The 16,916-nt window shown below is 34.3% G+C and overlaps 1 protein-coding gene across 14 annotated transcripts in view; it reads left to right on the top strand.

The window, feature by feature from the left end:
* Nucleotides 1-16,916, top strand: part of LOC134696131 (cyclin-dependent kinase-like 5) — a 43,380-nt gene that overhangs the window by 10,731 nt on the left and 15,733 nt on the right. For 12 of the 14 annotated variants that reach the window (XR_010102901.1, XM_063557763.1, XM_063557761.1 and 9 more), the window contains 9 exons: nucleotides 534-579; nucleotides 1,701-1,837; nucleotides 3,557-3,677; nucleotides 8,868-8,927; nucleotides 10,031-10,121; nucleotides 11,106-11,295; nucleotides 11,811-11,891; nucleotides 12,826-12,998; nucleotides 14,407-15,259. Coding sequence is in view for 13 of the 14 variants with exons in the window: in XM_063557763.1 (XP_063413833.1) it covers nucleotides 534-579; nucleotides 1,701-1,837; nucleotides 3,557-3,677; nucleotides 8,868-8,927; nucleotides 10,031-10,121; nucleotides 11,106-11,295; nucleotides 11,811-11,891; nucleotides 12,826-12,998; nucleotides 14,407-15,259 (1,752 nt within the window). In the remaining variant the exon portion in view is untranslated. The other 2 variants (XM_063557765.1, XM_063557764.1) reach the window with 2 other exon arrangements.

The raw sequence follows: 16,916 nt of genomic DNA, 5'->3' as shown, positions 1-16,916 counted from the left end.
TCTATTGGACAGAAAATCTTTGATTATTTGAATGAAATAGTCTTCTGAGCCTCTCAGAATTTTGTTTGATTATTATAACATTGACACCTCTAGAACACAATTTGACCATTTGACAGAAAGCTCTCATATTTGCTAGATTTTTGTTGACCCTCCTGTGTTGTTGATTATTTTATACTATCATTTTAATTTGATCAATTTCATGGTACTTATTGGCCATTTACTATATATTGTACCAACAATTGTATTCCACCTTTATACAGTACATGGTCAGTGTGGTGTTTGTACCAACAATTGTATTCCACCTTTATACAGTACATGGTCAGTGTGGTGTTTGTACCAACAATTGTATTCCACCCGGCACCTTTATACAGTACATGGTCAGTGTGGTGGTCAGTACCTTTCAATCAAATACAAATGAAAGATCATTGACTAAGTTCATTCTTATGATATTGTATGGTGGTGGTGACATTTTGTTACGATGTGGCAATCTTTTATATTAAGTACTTGTTATATTATATAATGTTTCTTTCTAGGAGTCAGGTGAAATGGTGGCAGTGAAGAAATTTAAAGACAGCGAAGGTAAGTTAATACCATATATTTATGTCCCCTCCATAGGGAAAAGTGACTTTTGAAATAACTACAGATGCTTTATAAAAAGTTGAAAGATTAAATGGATGATATTAGAATACATGTACTACATGTACTATGAAAGTAGTACCAGGGATATGTTAAATGACTGGTATATGTACTGTAATCAGTCAATGATTGTATATATGTAGTGGACATTAAGTAACCAATCAATCAGTGATGGCATATGGTTTACTTGTACTGTATTAACTTTACCTGTCTCCAACTAAGGAAATATAATTTCAGTGACATTTTCATGTAGAAGTCTTTCTTCAAAGGTTATATAAGGTTAATTATGAGTTTACTTTAATAACTGCCCTTCAATGAAGAAAGTTATATTTTCCTGTAGAAGTCTTCTTCAATGGTTATATAAGGTTTATTGAGAGTTTCCTTTAATGACCATGGACTATCTAGGAAGAATAACTTGAGTGATTTTTCATGAAGTTGAACAGAGTACCTTAGTGTCATATATGCAGTAACTAAAGAACATTGATTATTTGTGTATAAAACAACGCTTGATTTAAAGTTCGCCTATATCAGATTTATACACTGTATAACCACAATCACTTTCTATGGATTAATGGTCTCTTTGTTTGAAGTGATTTTCTATTGATGTTATGTATTTCTCACTGTTGTAAGTTAAAGGTTGTTCCTAATATTAAATAACAACATTGTTTGTACTTAAGCTTATAGGAAGCTTTTCAAACTTTTAAAAAACCCAATAAACTTAGACTGTTTGTTTTTAATAATATTTAATGAACCATAAATTAAGATTTTAAGGTAATAAACGTTAATATATTATCTGACCCATAAGTATTGGAAATGGAAACATGCATGTTTTACTGAATTACAACCTGACAAAGGGTATCAAAGTTTATATCATTTAATTGGCAAGTCATGAGACTAGTCTTGTTGTCCATTTTAATAGTTCAACAGTCAAAAGTGTGTTTCCAACTACATGTCCCCATTCAAAATGCATTGATCGTCCCCAAAAAGGGGGGGGGAGGGTTTCAATCCCGGCTTTTATTACATATCTGATGACTTTATGATATCCCTCAACTCTGTCATTTCAGATAATGATGATGTAAAGAGAACTACAGAAAGGGAACTGAACATGCTGAGAACCCTGAAACAAGAAAATATTGTAGAATTAAGAGAGGCCTTCAGAAGGAGGGGCAAACTATATCTTGTGTTTGAATATGTAGAAAGGGTAAGCTAGGGAACCTTATAACATGATAATATTGTAGAATTAAGAGAGGCCTTCAGAAGGAGGGGCAAACTATATCTTGTGTTTGAATATGTAGAAAGGGTAAGCTAGGGAACCTTATAACATGATAATATTGTAGAATTAAGAGAGGCCTTCAGAAAGAGAGGCAAACTGTATCTTGTGTTTGAATATGTAGAAAGCTAGGGAACCTTTTATAATGGGAGAATAGAGTGGAAATAGAAACTAAAACTAAAACATAGTTTAGATATATTTACAGTGGTAAGGGGAGTGGAGATTCCAAACCTAGTTAAGTATGAAAGGTTTATAAACAGCACCATGTGCCCAGTGCATTGTACAGTCAATGTTTAAGTTTAGGAATATTTACAATGGTAAGGGGAGTGGAGATTCCAAACCTAGTTTAGTATGAAAGGTTTATAAACAGCACCATGTGCCCAGTGCATTGTACAGTCAATGTTTAAGTTGAGGAATATTTACAATGGTAAGGGGAGTGGAGATTCCAAACCTAGTTAAGTATGAAAGGTTTATAAACAGCACCATGTGCCCAGTGCATTGTACAGTCAATGTTTAAGTTTAGGAATATTTACAATGGTAAGGGGAGTGGAGATTCCAAACCTAGTTAAGTATGAAAGGTTTATAAACAGCACCATGTGCCCAGTGCATTGTACAGTCAATGTTTAAGTTGAGGAATATTTACAATGGTAAGGGGAGTGGAGATTCCAAACCTAGTTAAGTATGAAAGGTTTATAAACAGCACCATGTGCCCAGTGCATTGTACTGTCAATGTTTAAGTTTAGGAATATTTACAATGGTAAGGGGAGGGGAGATTATAAACCTAGTGGATATGAAAAAGAGCACCCTCTGTCCAGTAGCCAGTGCTTTGTAAGGTCAAGGTTAAAAAAAATTATATATATATATCCTTATATAAAGTAAGCAACTACAACTGGACATATGAATTATTTTAAGAGATGAGACTGGAATGACATGATGTCGAAAGTTGCATCTCTAGTTTTGTGTTCTTACCATGTACCATAATTAGGAATTGGCTTCCCAAGTATTTGTTCTATAGCATACCTTATAATGTATCCAATACAAGTCTTGATATTATAGGTTAATCATAGTGAATTATTCCTAAAATATAGGATGCATAAGTAGACCTAACAAAATAACTTGTTTATTTAAGAATATATTACATTTGTTGTTTTTATAGTGATATTAAGATGATAACACAATAATGACTGCTGTACCCTTATTTTTGACATTTTTACTCTTTGAGTATGTTTGTTTTGTTCATACATCGTTGACAATGTAATGGAATTTGATGCGACTGTCATACAAGTGAGAGGTTTAGCTAGCTATAAAACCAGGTTCAATCCACCATTTTCTACATTAGAAAATGCCTGTACCAAGTCAGGAATATGACAGTTGTTATCCATTCGTTTGATGTGTTTGGACTTTTGATTTTGCCTTTTGATTTTGGATTTTCCTTTTGAATTTTCCTCGGAGTTCGGTATTTTTGTGTTTTTACTTTTTAGAACTAATTGGATGCATGTGTCTCACATATTTATTGTTTATTTATAGAATATATATATGTTAGAACTGATTAGATGTCTGTGTCTTACATATTTATTGTTTATTTATAGAATATATATATGTTAGAACTGATTAGATGCCTATGCTTACATATTTGATGTTTGTTTATAGAATATGTTAGAACTTCTAGAAGACATGCCAAATGGTGTACCTGCTGAAAAAGTGAAAACTTACACATACCAGTTGTGTAAAGCCATACAGTGGTGCCATACTCAAGATATTATACATCGAGGTAAGCTTTTAAATAGGACATTTCTGGATATTTTACTTAGAGGTAAGCTATTAAATGACACCATACAGATGATGTAATACTTTGAATTAAGCTTTTAAATTGTGGGGTATTTCATTCAGAGAACAGCCATACAGTGGTTGTTATTACTGTAGATTCATTATTTTCGTGAGTATTAATTTTCGTTAGATTTAGGGAAACTTGTATTTTTGTAGATATTTGATTTTGTGGTTTTGCCAATCTCGGCATACAATGCGTAAAGAATATTTGTAATTCATCGAACATTTGAATTCGTGGTTCACCTGTATCCACAAAACCACATAATCATAATTGGTATATAAAGAAAAATAATGAATCCACAGTACTTGATTATCAGATAGATTGAATTTATAACAGCCAGACTAGTTATCTTGGAAAAGAAATAAGATGGTGAATAAATTCCTTAATGGTTTGAAAGGAATTCTTTGCTAGGTTTCTGTCATGCTATGGTTGTCTATTTTGTTAGTTGCTAATGTTGGTCATCAAATTCATTTTCTATTGATACTAACTTTATTAATGTATGTGCCTGTCCCAAGTCAGGAGCCTGTAATTCAATGGTTGTTGTTTGTTTATGTGTTACATATTTGTTTTTCGTTCATTTTTTTACATAAATAAGGCTGTTAGTTTTCTCGTTTGAATTGTTTTATTTTGTCTTATTGGGGCCTTTTATAGCTGACTTTGGTATGGGCTTTGCTCATTGTTGAAGGCCATACGGTGACCTATAGTTGTTAATGTTTGTGTCAGTTTGGTCTTTTGTGGATAGTTGTCTCATTGGCAATCATACCACATCTTCTTTTTAGCTCACCTGGCCCAAAGGGCCAAGTGAGCTTTTCTCATCACTTTGCGTCCGGCGTCTGTCGTCGTCCTTCGTCGTCCGTCGTCGTCGTCCTGCGTCCGGCGTTAACTTTTACAAAAATCTTCTCCTCTGAAACTACTAGGCCAAATTAAACCAAACTTGGCCACAATCATCATTGGGGTATCTAGTTTAAAAATTGTGTCCGGTGACCCGGTCAACCAACCAAGATGGCCGCCATGGCTAAAAATAGAACATAGGGGTAAAATGCAGTTTTTGGCTTATAACTCAAAAACCAAAGCATTTAGAGCAATTCTGACATGTGGTAAAATTGTTTATCAGGTCAAGATCTATCTGCCCCGAAAATTTCAGATGAATCGAACAACCTGTTGTTGGGTTGCTACCCCTAAATTGGTAATTTTAAGAAAATTTTGCTGTTTTTGGTTATTATCTTGAAAAATATTATAGATAGAGATAAACTGTAAACAGCAATAATGTTCAGCAAAATAAGATTTACAAATAAGTCAACATGACCGAAATGGTCAAATGACCCCTTTAGGAGTTATTGCCCTTTATAGTCAATTTTTAACCATTTTTCGTAAATCTAATTATCTTTTACAAAAATCTTCTCCTCTGAAACTACTGCGCCATATTAAACCAAACTTGGCCACAATCATCATTGGGGTATCTAGTTTAAAAATTGTGTCCGTTGACCTGGTCAACCTACCAAGATGGCTGCCATGGCTAAAAATAGAACATGGGATAAAATGCAGTTTTTGGCTTATAACTCAAAAACAAAAGCATTAAGAGCAAAACTGGCATGGGTTAAATTGTTTATCAGGTCAAGATCTATCTGCCCTGAAAATTTCAGACGAATCGATGGTCAATTTTTAACAATTTTCATAAAATTTGTAAATTTTTACTAACACTTTCAACTGAAACTACTGGGCCAATCATTATAGATGGGGATATATGTACGCTGCAAGAATGTTCAGTAAAGTTAGATCTACAAACATATCACCATCACCAAAACACAATTTTGTCACGAATCCATCTGTGTCCTTTGTTGAATATTCACATATACAAATGTACCAAGGTGAGCGACACAGGCTCTTTAGAGCCTCTAGTTTATATATCATTTAGATAAGTTGTCATGCTGTTGTTTAGAAGACATCATGATGGATTTATATAACCAACATGACTGAGACATTACAGTCACTTATACTTTAAACCAGAGTTAAGTAAAGAACAATATATATCCTATCTGCACAAAGAATCTCTGCGTTTTTCAGGTTGATTTAAATTCCTTTACATGGGGCATAATTACAATGACTAGCAAGTTAACAAGATTATTGATTTGTAAATACCAATAAATGCACAGGATATAACATTAAATGCAATAACTTCTTCCCTTCGTAATGTAATTTGAATTTAATCTTTAGTTTATTAGGTTTTGTTATTCTTTGAAGTATTGACTTCATAAAGTGCTTTCCTAGTCATTGTTACAATTGTCAGAGGATCATGGGAAATACATTTATACCGCGGGACCAACACAAAAGTGAAATTGATTATATGTCAAGTTTAAGTTGAGATAACTTTTATATATCATGTTTTGTTAGTTGCCATTTAGATATTTTGTTCTTATGTTATAGTTTAAGTTTTATGTACTTTATGCTTTGTGGAAAATAAAACATCTTGTATATGATTAGTTGGTAGATAATAAAAATTGGATAAACTGCAGAATCATTGCAGTATAACATATTCAAAATCCAAAAGTCTAGCAATACAACCAGTAAAATGTTGTCTAGTTGGAAGAACATATTTAATTTGTATTTAAACATTAAAACTTGCCACTGGACATTGAGCAAACATCTATTGCTGTATTTAAACATTGTCTATACTGTCATATTAGAAGTGGCTTGTAAAAATAGGTATTTATAACTACAATTTCTGTGGATTTATCTCAGTGCTATTGGTATCCTTAAAATGCTGTTGTCTGCTCTATGATCGGGTTGTCTATTTGACACATTCCCTGTTTTCATTCTCAATTTTATTAATGGTCTATATCAGGATGCAGGGATCATTATTCAGACCATGTTGTCTTTTTCTATCCATCCTATTATTCTTTGTTAATCAATCAGTTTTATTAACCCTTACCATGCGGTGATCGTCATATGGTGGGCGTACCCAAATTACCGTTATTTGGCTCCAATGGCATTCCGTACTTTTAGAAGTCCACTTTATGATACTCATATTAAAGGTTATGCACATTCCTTTAATCTGAGGCTATCCATATTAAAGTTTCTCATGTACAAGTAGCATTTTGAGCACAAATACGGACTTGGAAAATTGAAATTGGCTAAATCTCGGTTTTATGGTTGGATGGGCTTCACATCTGTATCTTACACAGGAAGTTCAGAGGCATAAAACTTGTGAAAATAGTGCAAACCCACACCATATAACTACTGATTGTTATTATTATTAAAATACGCATAGAAAACAACTACTTCTGGTTTTGGGGACATTTGAAGTAAAAAAAATCGGCAAAAATTGTGAAATTCTGTATTTTTGGTCCAAATGACCCTTTGTAGACTGCTGAACCAAGATCAGATTCACTCCGACCTAACACCTGTTTATTTGTTAACTAGGGTCCACTCTACATGCAGGCTACAGCTGGATACTTTTACCAGCATCCCTGGGTCTTTGGGGTCAAGAAAAAGGACGAAAAATCGGCAAAATTGACACTTTTTGCACCTGATGACCAACTTTGGGGCAAACATTTGAATGTATGACTTATAAGACGAACTGATATGTATTAAGTATTTATTGGTTTACTTGAATCAATTGGTTTTACAGATAAGTTATAAGACGAACTGATATGTATTTCTGAGTATTTATTGGTTTACTTGAATCAATTGGTTTTACAGATAAGATGATCTATCATGTGCTGGCTGATTAATTATTTACATCATTAGATAATTAACTTTACAACCAGACTAAAATAATGAAATTAGAAGCCATTTCTATTGATTCTATTGTTATACCAGTTAGTCAACATCAGTCTATTGATAGAGGAGTAGTAAGAGGGGTGATATCTCAACCCCCCCCCCCCCCCCCCCCCTAAAAAACATATTATATAATAAGATATTTCATGTATATTTTTGTGTTACTTGAATGGGCTCTATATTACCCACTAGCAAATAGGTTTGGGAAAATGCAGATTTTGTCAATGAAATGTTGCTACTTTTGACTCCAAATCTGTGTAAATATTCGTGGTATTTCAAGCATATTACAATTTTAATTTTCCAGATAATTTATTATTATGTTTGAGATTCAAACTACTTAATTTTGTAAGAAATCATTTGTGTAGGCTAAATAAGGGCCCTCACCCCACCTCAGACTACCTCCACCAAAGCATTTGTGTAGGCTAAATAAGGGCCCTCATCCCACCTCAGACTACCTCCACCAAATCATTTGTGTAGGCTAAATAAGGGCCCTCACCCCACCTCAGACTACCTCCACCAAAGCATTTGTGTAGGCTAAATAAGGGCCCTCATCCCACCTCAGACTACCTCCACCAAATCATTTGTGTAGGCTAAATAAGGGCCCTCATCCCACCTCAGACTACCTCCACCAAATCATTTGTGTAGGCTAAATAAGGGCCCTCATCCCACCTCAGACTACCTCCACCAAATCATTTGTGTAGGCTAAATAAGGGCCCTCATCCCACCTCAGACTACCTCCACCAAATCATTTGTGTAGGCTAAATAAGGGCCCTCATCCCACCTCAGACTACCTCCACCAAATCATTTGTGTAGGCTAAATAAGGGCCCTCATCCCACCTCAGACTACCTCCACCAAATCATTTGTGTAGGCTAAATAAGGGCCCTCATCCCACCTCAGACTACCTACACCAAATCATTTGTGTAGGCTAAATAAGGGCACTCATCCCACCTCAGACTACCTCCACCAAATCATTTGTGTAGGCTAAATAAGGGCCCTCATCCCACCTCAGACTACATCCACCAAACTCTTGGCACTTCAATTGAGTAATTTCTTTGATATTTATTTGTGTTACCTTGAAATAAGAAGATAAAAAGTCATTGTTATATGTTCACAGATGAAAGCTGAATGAATCTTTAAAGTTTGACAGGATTTATTATTGATTAAAGTTTTTTGCTATGACTTTAGTCTTTGCATGTTTTTGTGGGATATCATTTTAGAAAAACATGTTGTACTCAGACAAATTTTGTTGTTTCATAATGTATTGCTTTAATTGCTGATATAAATGGTAAAAAAATCTGGTACTGAAATATGAGTAGTTAATGATAATGATATTATGTCTATTTTCTTTATTTCAGATATAAAACCAGAGAATCTTCTGATTAGTAAAAACGATACACTTAAACTGTGTGATTTTGGTAAGTAAAAATAACTATATAAACAAGATAACTTCAGTCATGTGAAATATAATCCAAACTTAATATTTATTGCTGTATGTGTCCCAGTTGTTGTGCAACAGGTATACAGGAATAAATCTATTGTCATTGTTGTTCAATAGATATAAGAAGATGTGGTATGAGTGCCAATGAGACAACTCTCTGTCCAAGTCACCATCTTTAAAAGTAAATCATTATAGGTCAAAGTACTGTCTTCAACAAGGATTCTTGGCTCACACCAAACAACAAGCTATAAAGGGCTCCAAAAATTACTAGTGTAAAACCATTCAAACAGGAAAACCAACAGTCTAATCTATATAAAAAAGGAGAAACTAGAAACACTTATATGAACCACATCAACAAATAACAAATACTGAACATCAGATTCCTGACTTAGGACAGGTGCAAACAATTGCAGTGGGTTTAAATGTTTTAATGGTACCAAACCTTCACCCTTATCTGAAACAATAGTGTAACATCACAACATAGAAATACAATCTTACTTTGTTTATAATCCTCTACTCTGTTAAACAGTTTGACATGATTTAATTAAACTCACACATGTTCTATACAGGACAACATTGTGCATTTAAAATAATGTTTAGTGTAATATTTTGAATTTCCAAAACCAAATATTGATTTTGCCAGTTTTGTTTCTATCATTTGGGGAAGACAGGTAGTTCACCTTCTTTTAAGGACATAACTATATTTGAAGATATATACCATACAAAATTCCTATAACTTTATGCTTCAATCATAAATAAAGAGGCTTATAAGTCTATAAGTCAGCTATACTGTGTGATGCTTTTTCAGATTAATCACTCAACAATTTCCTATTTACTGAACACTTGCATATTTTACACTTAAGATCAGTGGTGGATCCAGAAATTTTCATAAGTGGGGGCCCACTGACTGACCTAAGAGGGGGCCAGCTTGAGCCCCCTGTCCCCCCCCCCCCCCTAAATCCGCCTCTGAAGATTATCCACTTGCATCAGTGAGCAGTAGCTTCCAGTTTCACATGTTATTTTAGATAATATTGTAGTAAAAATGGTTGAAATGTTGATGACTCTATTTGAATGTTTTAGGTTTTGCACGTAGTATAAATGCAGGACTAGTTGGTGTGTATACAGATTATGTTGCCACACGATGGTATAGATCTCCAGAACTATTACTTGGGTAGGTATAGACTGCAATATGTCTTGGGGACACACAAATTTACATGGATATGTAAAGCCACACTATTGACAAAGCATAACTTAAATTTAAGATTTTTATTAAGCCATAATATATTAAAAGGCTGACAAAATTTTTCTTGCAATTTATAGGCCACACTCTTGAAAAAGCTGAAAAAATAGACAGTTATTTATAAGGTACTCATCTTGCAATATAGTGAAATAACACTAGGTGTGAATTGTTTTTTTTAGCGATTGTCTTTAAATGAAACTTGGTATGAATCGTAAATCTACATTAATTTCTTTACACAATGTTGTATAGCAAGCCTTTTCTGTTGGAATACTATGTGGCATGTTATTAATTCTTATCAAGCTTACTTACTTATGGCAATCTTTTGGAATAAACACCAGTTTATTTAAATATTTAAAATCAGTATGTTTTAAGAAAACTGAGTTCTGTTATAGTCATCACATAGAAGAAGAGGTGTTAAATACCATAGAAATAATTTTGGTACATTCATGTATTGCAATATTTCTGGAAAGATTCAACATATGATAGGTTGTCTGTTCTTCACCATTTTACAATAAAAGTTTTTATGAAGAGATAAATCTGTTATATTTGATATTTCATTTATCTTATGGTTTATGAAGAGATAAATCTGTTATATTTGATAATTTATCTTATGTTTTATGAAGAGATAAATCTGTTATATTTGATCATTTATCTTATGTTTTATGAAGAGATAAATCTGTTATATTTGATAATTTATCTTATGTTTTATGAGGAGATAAATCTGTTATATTTGATTATTTATCTTATGTTTTATGAAGAGATAAATCTGTTATATTTGATTATTTATCTTATGTTTTATGAAGAGATAAATCTGTTATATTTGATTATTTATCTTATGTTTTATGAAGAGATAAATCTGTTATATTTGATTATTTATCTTTCAGTGCTGCTTATATTTGATTATTTATCTTTCAGTGCTGCTTATGGTAAACCTGTTGATATATGGTCCATAGGTTGTATATTGGGAGAACTCAGTGATGGACAACCTCTTTTTCCAGGAGAGAGTGAAATTGACCAGTTATATGTTATACAGAAAATCATGGGACAGTTGCCCCCAGATCAAATGAAAATGTTCTACACAAATCCTCGATTTTCTGGTCTTAAGGTAAGAAGGTGTACAATTCGCGACAATTGTTTGAAAAAACTTACAAAAAACATGTTGTTTTAAAATAAACTTTGCCACAGATGAAACAATGATTCATGTTGTACTTTCAGTTTACCTCTGTAGTCAGGCCTCAGACAATATAGAAACGTTACCATGGATACTTGTAACAATGATTTATGTTGTACTTTCAGTTTCCCTCTGTTGTCAGGCCACAGACAATACAGAAATGTTACCATGGATACCTGTTATAATGATTTATGTTGTACTTTCAGTTTACCTCTGTTTCCAGGCCACAGACGATACAGAAATGTTACCATGGATACCTGTTATAATGATTCATGTTGTACTTTCAGTTTCCCTCTGTTGTCAGGCCACAGACGATACAGAAATGTTACCATGGATACCTGATATAATGATTTATGTTGTACTTTCAGTTTCCCTCCGCTGTCAGGCCACAGACGATACAGAAATGTTACCATGGATACTTGTAATCATGATTTATGTTGTACTTTCAGTTTCCCTCCGTTGTCAGGCCACAGACGATACAGAAACGTTACCAAGGAATACTCAGTGGTGTCCTGATAGACTTTATGGAGGTATGATTAATAAGAGGTTCACTGTTCTTTTTAAGGAAATAAAATTAAGTGTGAGCTTTTCATCTGATATATAAGTTAAAACTGTTATCACACAAAACTTTTTTTACCATAAAAAACCAAAACCATGTAAATACCTAATTGAGAAAACATTGAAATATTTCAATACAGTAATTGCAGTATAAGCAAGACATAGCGATTTCAATCTGGTTACTATAGGGAGGTCATATAGAAGGCATGTTGATCTGGTTACTATGGGGAGGTCATGGAACATAGGGATCTTGATCTGGTTACTATGGGGAGGTTATGCGACACATGTTGATCTGGTTACTATGGGAAGGTCATGGGACATAGGGATGTTGGTCTGGTTACTATGGGAAGGTCATGGGACATAGGGATGTTGGTCTGGTTACTATGGGAAGGTCATGGGACATAGGGATGTAGATATGGTTGCAGAAGAGGGGCATGTGACAGGGATGTTGGTGTGGTTTCCATGGGGGTCATGTGACAGGGATGTTGGTGTGGTTTCCATGGGGGTCATGTGACAGGGATGTTGGTGTGGTTTCAATGGGGATCATGTGACAGGAATGTTGATGTAGTTGCAGAAAGGGGGGTCCTGTGACAGGGATGTTAATGTGGTTGCAGAAGGGAAAATTATATGACATAGGAATGTTAATCTGGTTGCTATGGAGAGTTTTTTTGAAGAGTGATGTTAATTTGGTTGAAGAAGAGAAGGTTTTGCTACTGGATTGTTGATATGGTTGGTATTGGGAGATGGAATTTGGTCAAGGAAAAAGTGAAATGTATTAAACATCCTCTTCGTTTCTTATCATCTTATATTACTATTTTTGCTCAAATCTTAATATATATAAATACTATTTCAATATACTTTTTTTAAGAAAGTTGATTTGTAATGAAATGATTTGTTTGTTAACAGAATACATTAAAACTGGAACCTGGAGATAGATATACTATTGACGACTGCCTTCAACATCCTGCCTTCCGTACTCAACAACTTCTCAATCGTAATCAACACATTACCATTAAACGTTTAAACAATCATAGTGCTAGCAAAAAACGCAAAAGTGACTTGACTGACCAAGTCAACAGGTAAATATGTGTATATTAGTAAAACAAAAGTGACTTGACTGACCAAGTCAACAGGTAAAGATTTGTATAGTAGTAAAACAAAAGTGACTTGACTGACCAAGTCAATAGGTAAATATGTGTATAGTAGTAAAACAAAAGTGACTTGACTGACCAAGTCAACAGGTAAATATTTGTATAGTAGTAAAACAAAAGTGACTTGACTGACCAAGTCAACAGGTAAATATTTGTATAGTAGTAAAACAAAAGTGACTTGACTGACCAAGTCAACAGGTAAATATTTGTATAGAAGTAAAACAAAAGTGACTTGACTGACCAAGTTAACAGGTAAATATTAGTAAAACAAAAGTGACTTGACTGACCAAGTTAACAGGTAAATATTTGTATATAAGTAAAACAAAAGTGACTTGACTGACCAAGTCAACAGGTAAATATTTGTATATTAGTAAAACAAAAGTGAAAAAAAAACAGCTCTTGTAAATATTTAAAAAAAAAACAGCATGCAAAAGTGACTGGCTAAACATTTCAGTATGTCCTACAATTGTGACTCAACTGACCTAGCCATTGAGTCATAATTAAATAGGTTGGAAACACAATGTAAGAATGACTTTGAAAATTAAATCTGTGGTTCAGTAACTAACAATTAATATTAGTAATAGCATGCAAAAGATATTTATTCAAACACGCTTCACTGATCGAGCTCAGTAGCAATGCATTACCAATACATCTAATCGCTATTTATTCCATTCCGGATAAGTTCTAAAATTACACTTTTTCATCCAGTTGAAGCCATCTGGGACCCTGTTTAAACAATGCACCATACATGATACTTTTAATGATACCTGTTTAAATAAAACTACCATAAATACTTCAAACCCAAATATGTTTTACTTCAGTTTTAATTTCGAAAAAGTGGATCATTCCCTATCAAAGTTCCTTAATTGTCGCTTTCTAAAAGTTTTTCCTCCCTCAGCTCACTACTGATGACCTCTATTTTTGGTGGCATGACCCAAACAGGAAGTTGTGTAAATGACTGTTTTTCCCAGATTGGACCAAATAGCGATAAGGTGTATAAATTTTACAGGAAAAGTCTCACACCTTACAAAGCTCACATGTAAACACAAGTTAGAAAAACACTTCACTAATTGTATCTTTCATACTGATTCAACAGATACATGCTTATACACATGATATGTTAAAAAGTAACAGTAACTCCACTACTTTCAGTAGATAAATCAGTTTATTTACTGAAATCATTGACAAAGTAACAAAGACATTGACCTTTAATCTCTAGAGATTTGATAAAAATCAAGGTTGTATCCACACAACTATAATTAACTGATATAGGTATGTAAATACATTATAGTCCTAATGTTGTGTATGATATAATATGTAGTATTTGTTTTTGTAGTGAAAATTTGAAAAATTTAAGTATGACCCGACCTGGAACTGGACCAAAAATGACTGAGGACCTGAACAATCGACAGGAGGAGAGAATGGACAATCGACAGGAGGAGAGAATGGACACTGAGGAAGATAGTTATACTCCTACACCGGCACAAAGTAAATATATCAAACAGGCGAAAAATGTGTCCAACGCTGATAAACAAAATGGTGAACCCAAAGTCAGAATTGATATAGAAATGATGGAAAAAGACGATAAACGCAAAAACTCTGCTAAACAGAAAGGAATTACATTTGCTAGTCAATCAGAAAATATAAATGGAGAAATGGAACAGGAAAAAATGTTTAACATTGAAAAGTCTGTTGTAGTGCAAAATGGGAGAGCTTCTCCTCCGGCTAAATCAATAATACCACGGACACCTAAAGATAAGAAATTTACAATAGAAAATGTTGATTCTAAAGCCAATGTGGATAAGTTTGAAACAGAAAAGATGTATCAGGTGGATAGGACGAATTCTGAATTCAAATACTTTAACAATGTGTCTTTAGAATCACGGACGGACGTTAGTGAAGACGAGACAATGTCTAAAGACAGCAGTAGTACACCAACAACCGAAGAATTAGACATTTCATTTACAGAATCTAAATACCTCAAGAAAAAGACTTCTCCAGATTTAGATTTTAGAATATATAAACCTAAAGACAGTACTCCCCCCGATCAGCCTCCCCCGACGCCTAGAGATGGCAGATCTAATAATACTTACATATCTACAAACAAACCCTCCACTTATACCGTTAATGTTCAAGCTCCTAATACTCTGGTAGACAAACATGGCAGTCCTCAGCAGGAAAGAAAAAAAGTAAGTCTCAATATGAATGTCAGTTAATCTTGTTGCTTTTTGACACCTACAATGTTTGATCGTGTGGAAAATTATATTTGTGGAACACATTTTACCTGAGATACTTATGGCACCAGTTTATAGACTGAATCCAAGAGAATGAATTAAAAAAAATTTAATGCTGACCAAAAACTTAATGAATACATATAGTGGCAAAGGAGAGTTTAATACATACATCTGTAATTAGGGCCCCCGACTCCCGACTAAAAGTCGGGTCGCCCTATAGTGATCAGTCTGTCCGTCCGTCCGTCTGTCCGTCTGTCCGTCCGTCCGTCCGTCCGTCCGTCCGTCCGTCCGTAACACTTTCGTGTCCGCTCCATATCTAGAGAACCATTATGATTTCATACTTAATACTTAATATGATTATCAACCAACACCAGAGGGTGTGTCATGTTGTATGTACAACTTTCTAGGTCAAAGGTCAAGGTCAAAAACTTTGGTTTTAGTTGACAACCCTGTGTCCTGTGGTGTAGATCGTGTCCGCTCCATATCTAGATAACCATTATGATTTCAAAGTTTATACTTGACATCCATTTTAACAACCACCAGAGGGCGTGTCATGATGTATGTACAACTTCCTAGGTCAAAGGTCAAGGTCAAAAACTTTGGTTTAGAGTTGACAACCCCGTGTCCTGTGGGATTGTGTCCGCTCCATATCTAGATAATCGTTATGATTTCAAAGTTTATACTTGAAATCCATTTTAACAACCACCAGAGGGCGTGTCATGATGTATGTACAACTTCCTAGGTCAAAGGTCAACGTCTAAAAAACTTAGGTTTAGAGTTGACAACCCTGTGTCCTGTGGGATTGTGTCCGCTCCATATCTAGATAACCGTTATGATTTCAAAGTTTATACTTGACATCCATTTTAACCACCACCAGAGGGCGTGTCATGATGTATGTACAACTTCCTAGGTCAAAGTTCAACGTCAAAAAAACTTTGGTTTCAGTTGACAATCCTGTGACCTGTGGTGAAGATTGTGTCCGCTCTATATCTTGAGAACCATTATGATTTCAAATATTATACTTGACATCCATTTTAACCAACACCAGAGGGTGTGTCATGATGTATGTTCAACTTCCTAGGTCAAAGGTCAAGGTCAAAAACTTTGGTTTAGAGTTGACAACCCCGTGTCCTGTGGTGAAGATCGTGTCCACTCCATATCTAGATAACCATTATGATTTCAAAGTTTATACTTGACATCCATTTTAACCACCACCAGAGGGCGTGTCATGATGTATGTACAACTTCTTAGGTCAAAGGTCAACGTAAAAAAAACTTTGGTTTCAGTTGACAATCCTGTGTCCTGTGGTGAAGATTGTGTCCGCTCTATATCTTGAGAACCATTATGATTTCAAATATTATACTTGACATCCATTTTAACCAACACCAGAGGGTGTGTCATGATGTATGTACCACTTCCTAGGTCAAAGGTCTGTCTGTCTGTTGGTCTGTCCATCGCTAACAAATTTGATCCACACTATATTTTGAGAGGACAGCTGTTATTATTTCATACTTTATACCTGACAAACATTTTCAACTTAACATATATATAAACCAACACCAGAGAATGTGTCATAATGTATGCATCCTAGGTCTTAGGTCAGTCTGTCGGT

Source organism: Mytilus trossulus, chromosome 14, assembly GCF_036588685.1.
Source record: "Mytilus trossulus isolate FHL-02 chromosome 14, PNRI_Mtr1.1.1.hap1, whole genome shotgun sequence".
NCBI classification, from domain to species: Eukaryota; Metazoa; Mollusca; class Bivalvia; order Mytilida; family Mytilidae; genus Mytilus; species Mytilus trossulus.
The sequence above is the reverse complement of the archived record's forward strand: the minus strand, read 5'-3'. Positions and strand labels throughout refer to the sequence as shown.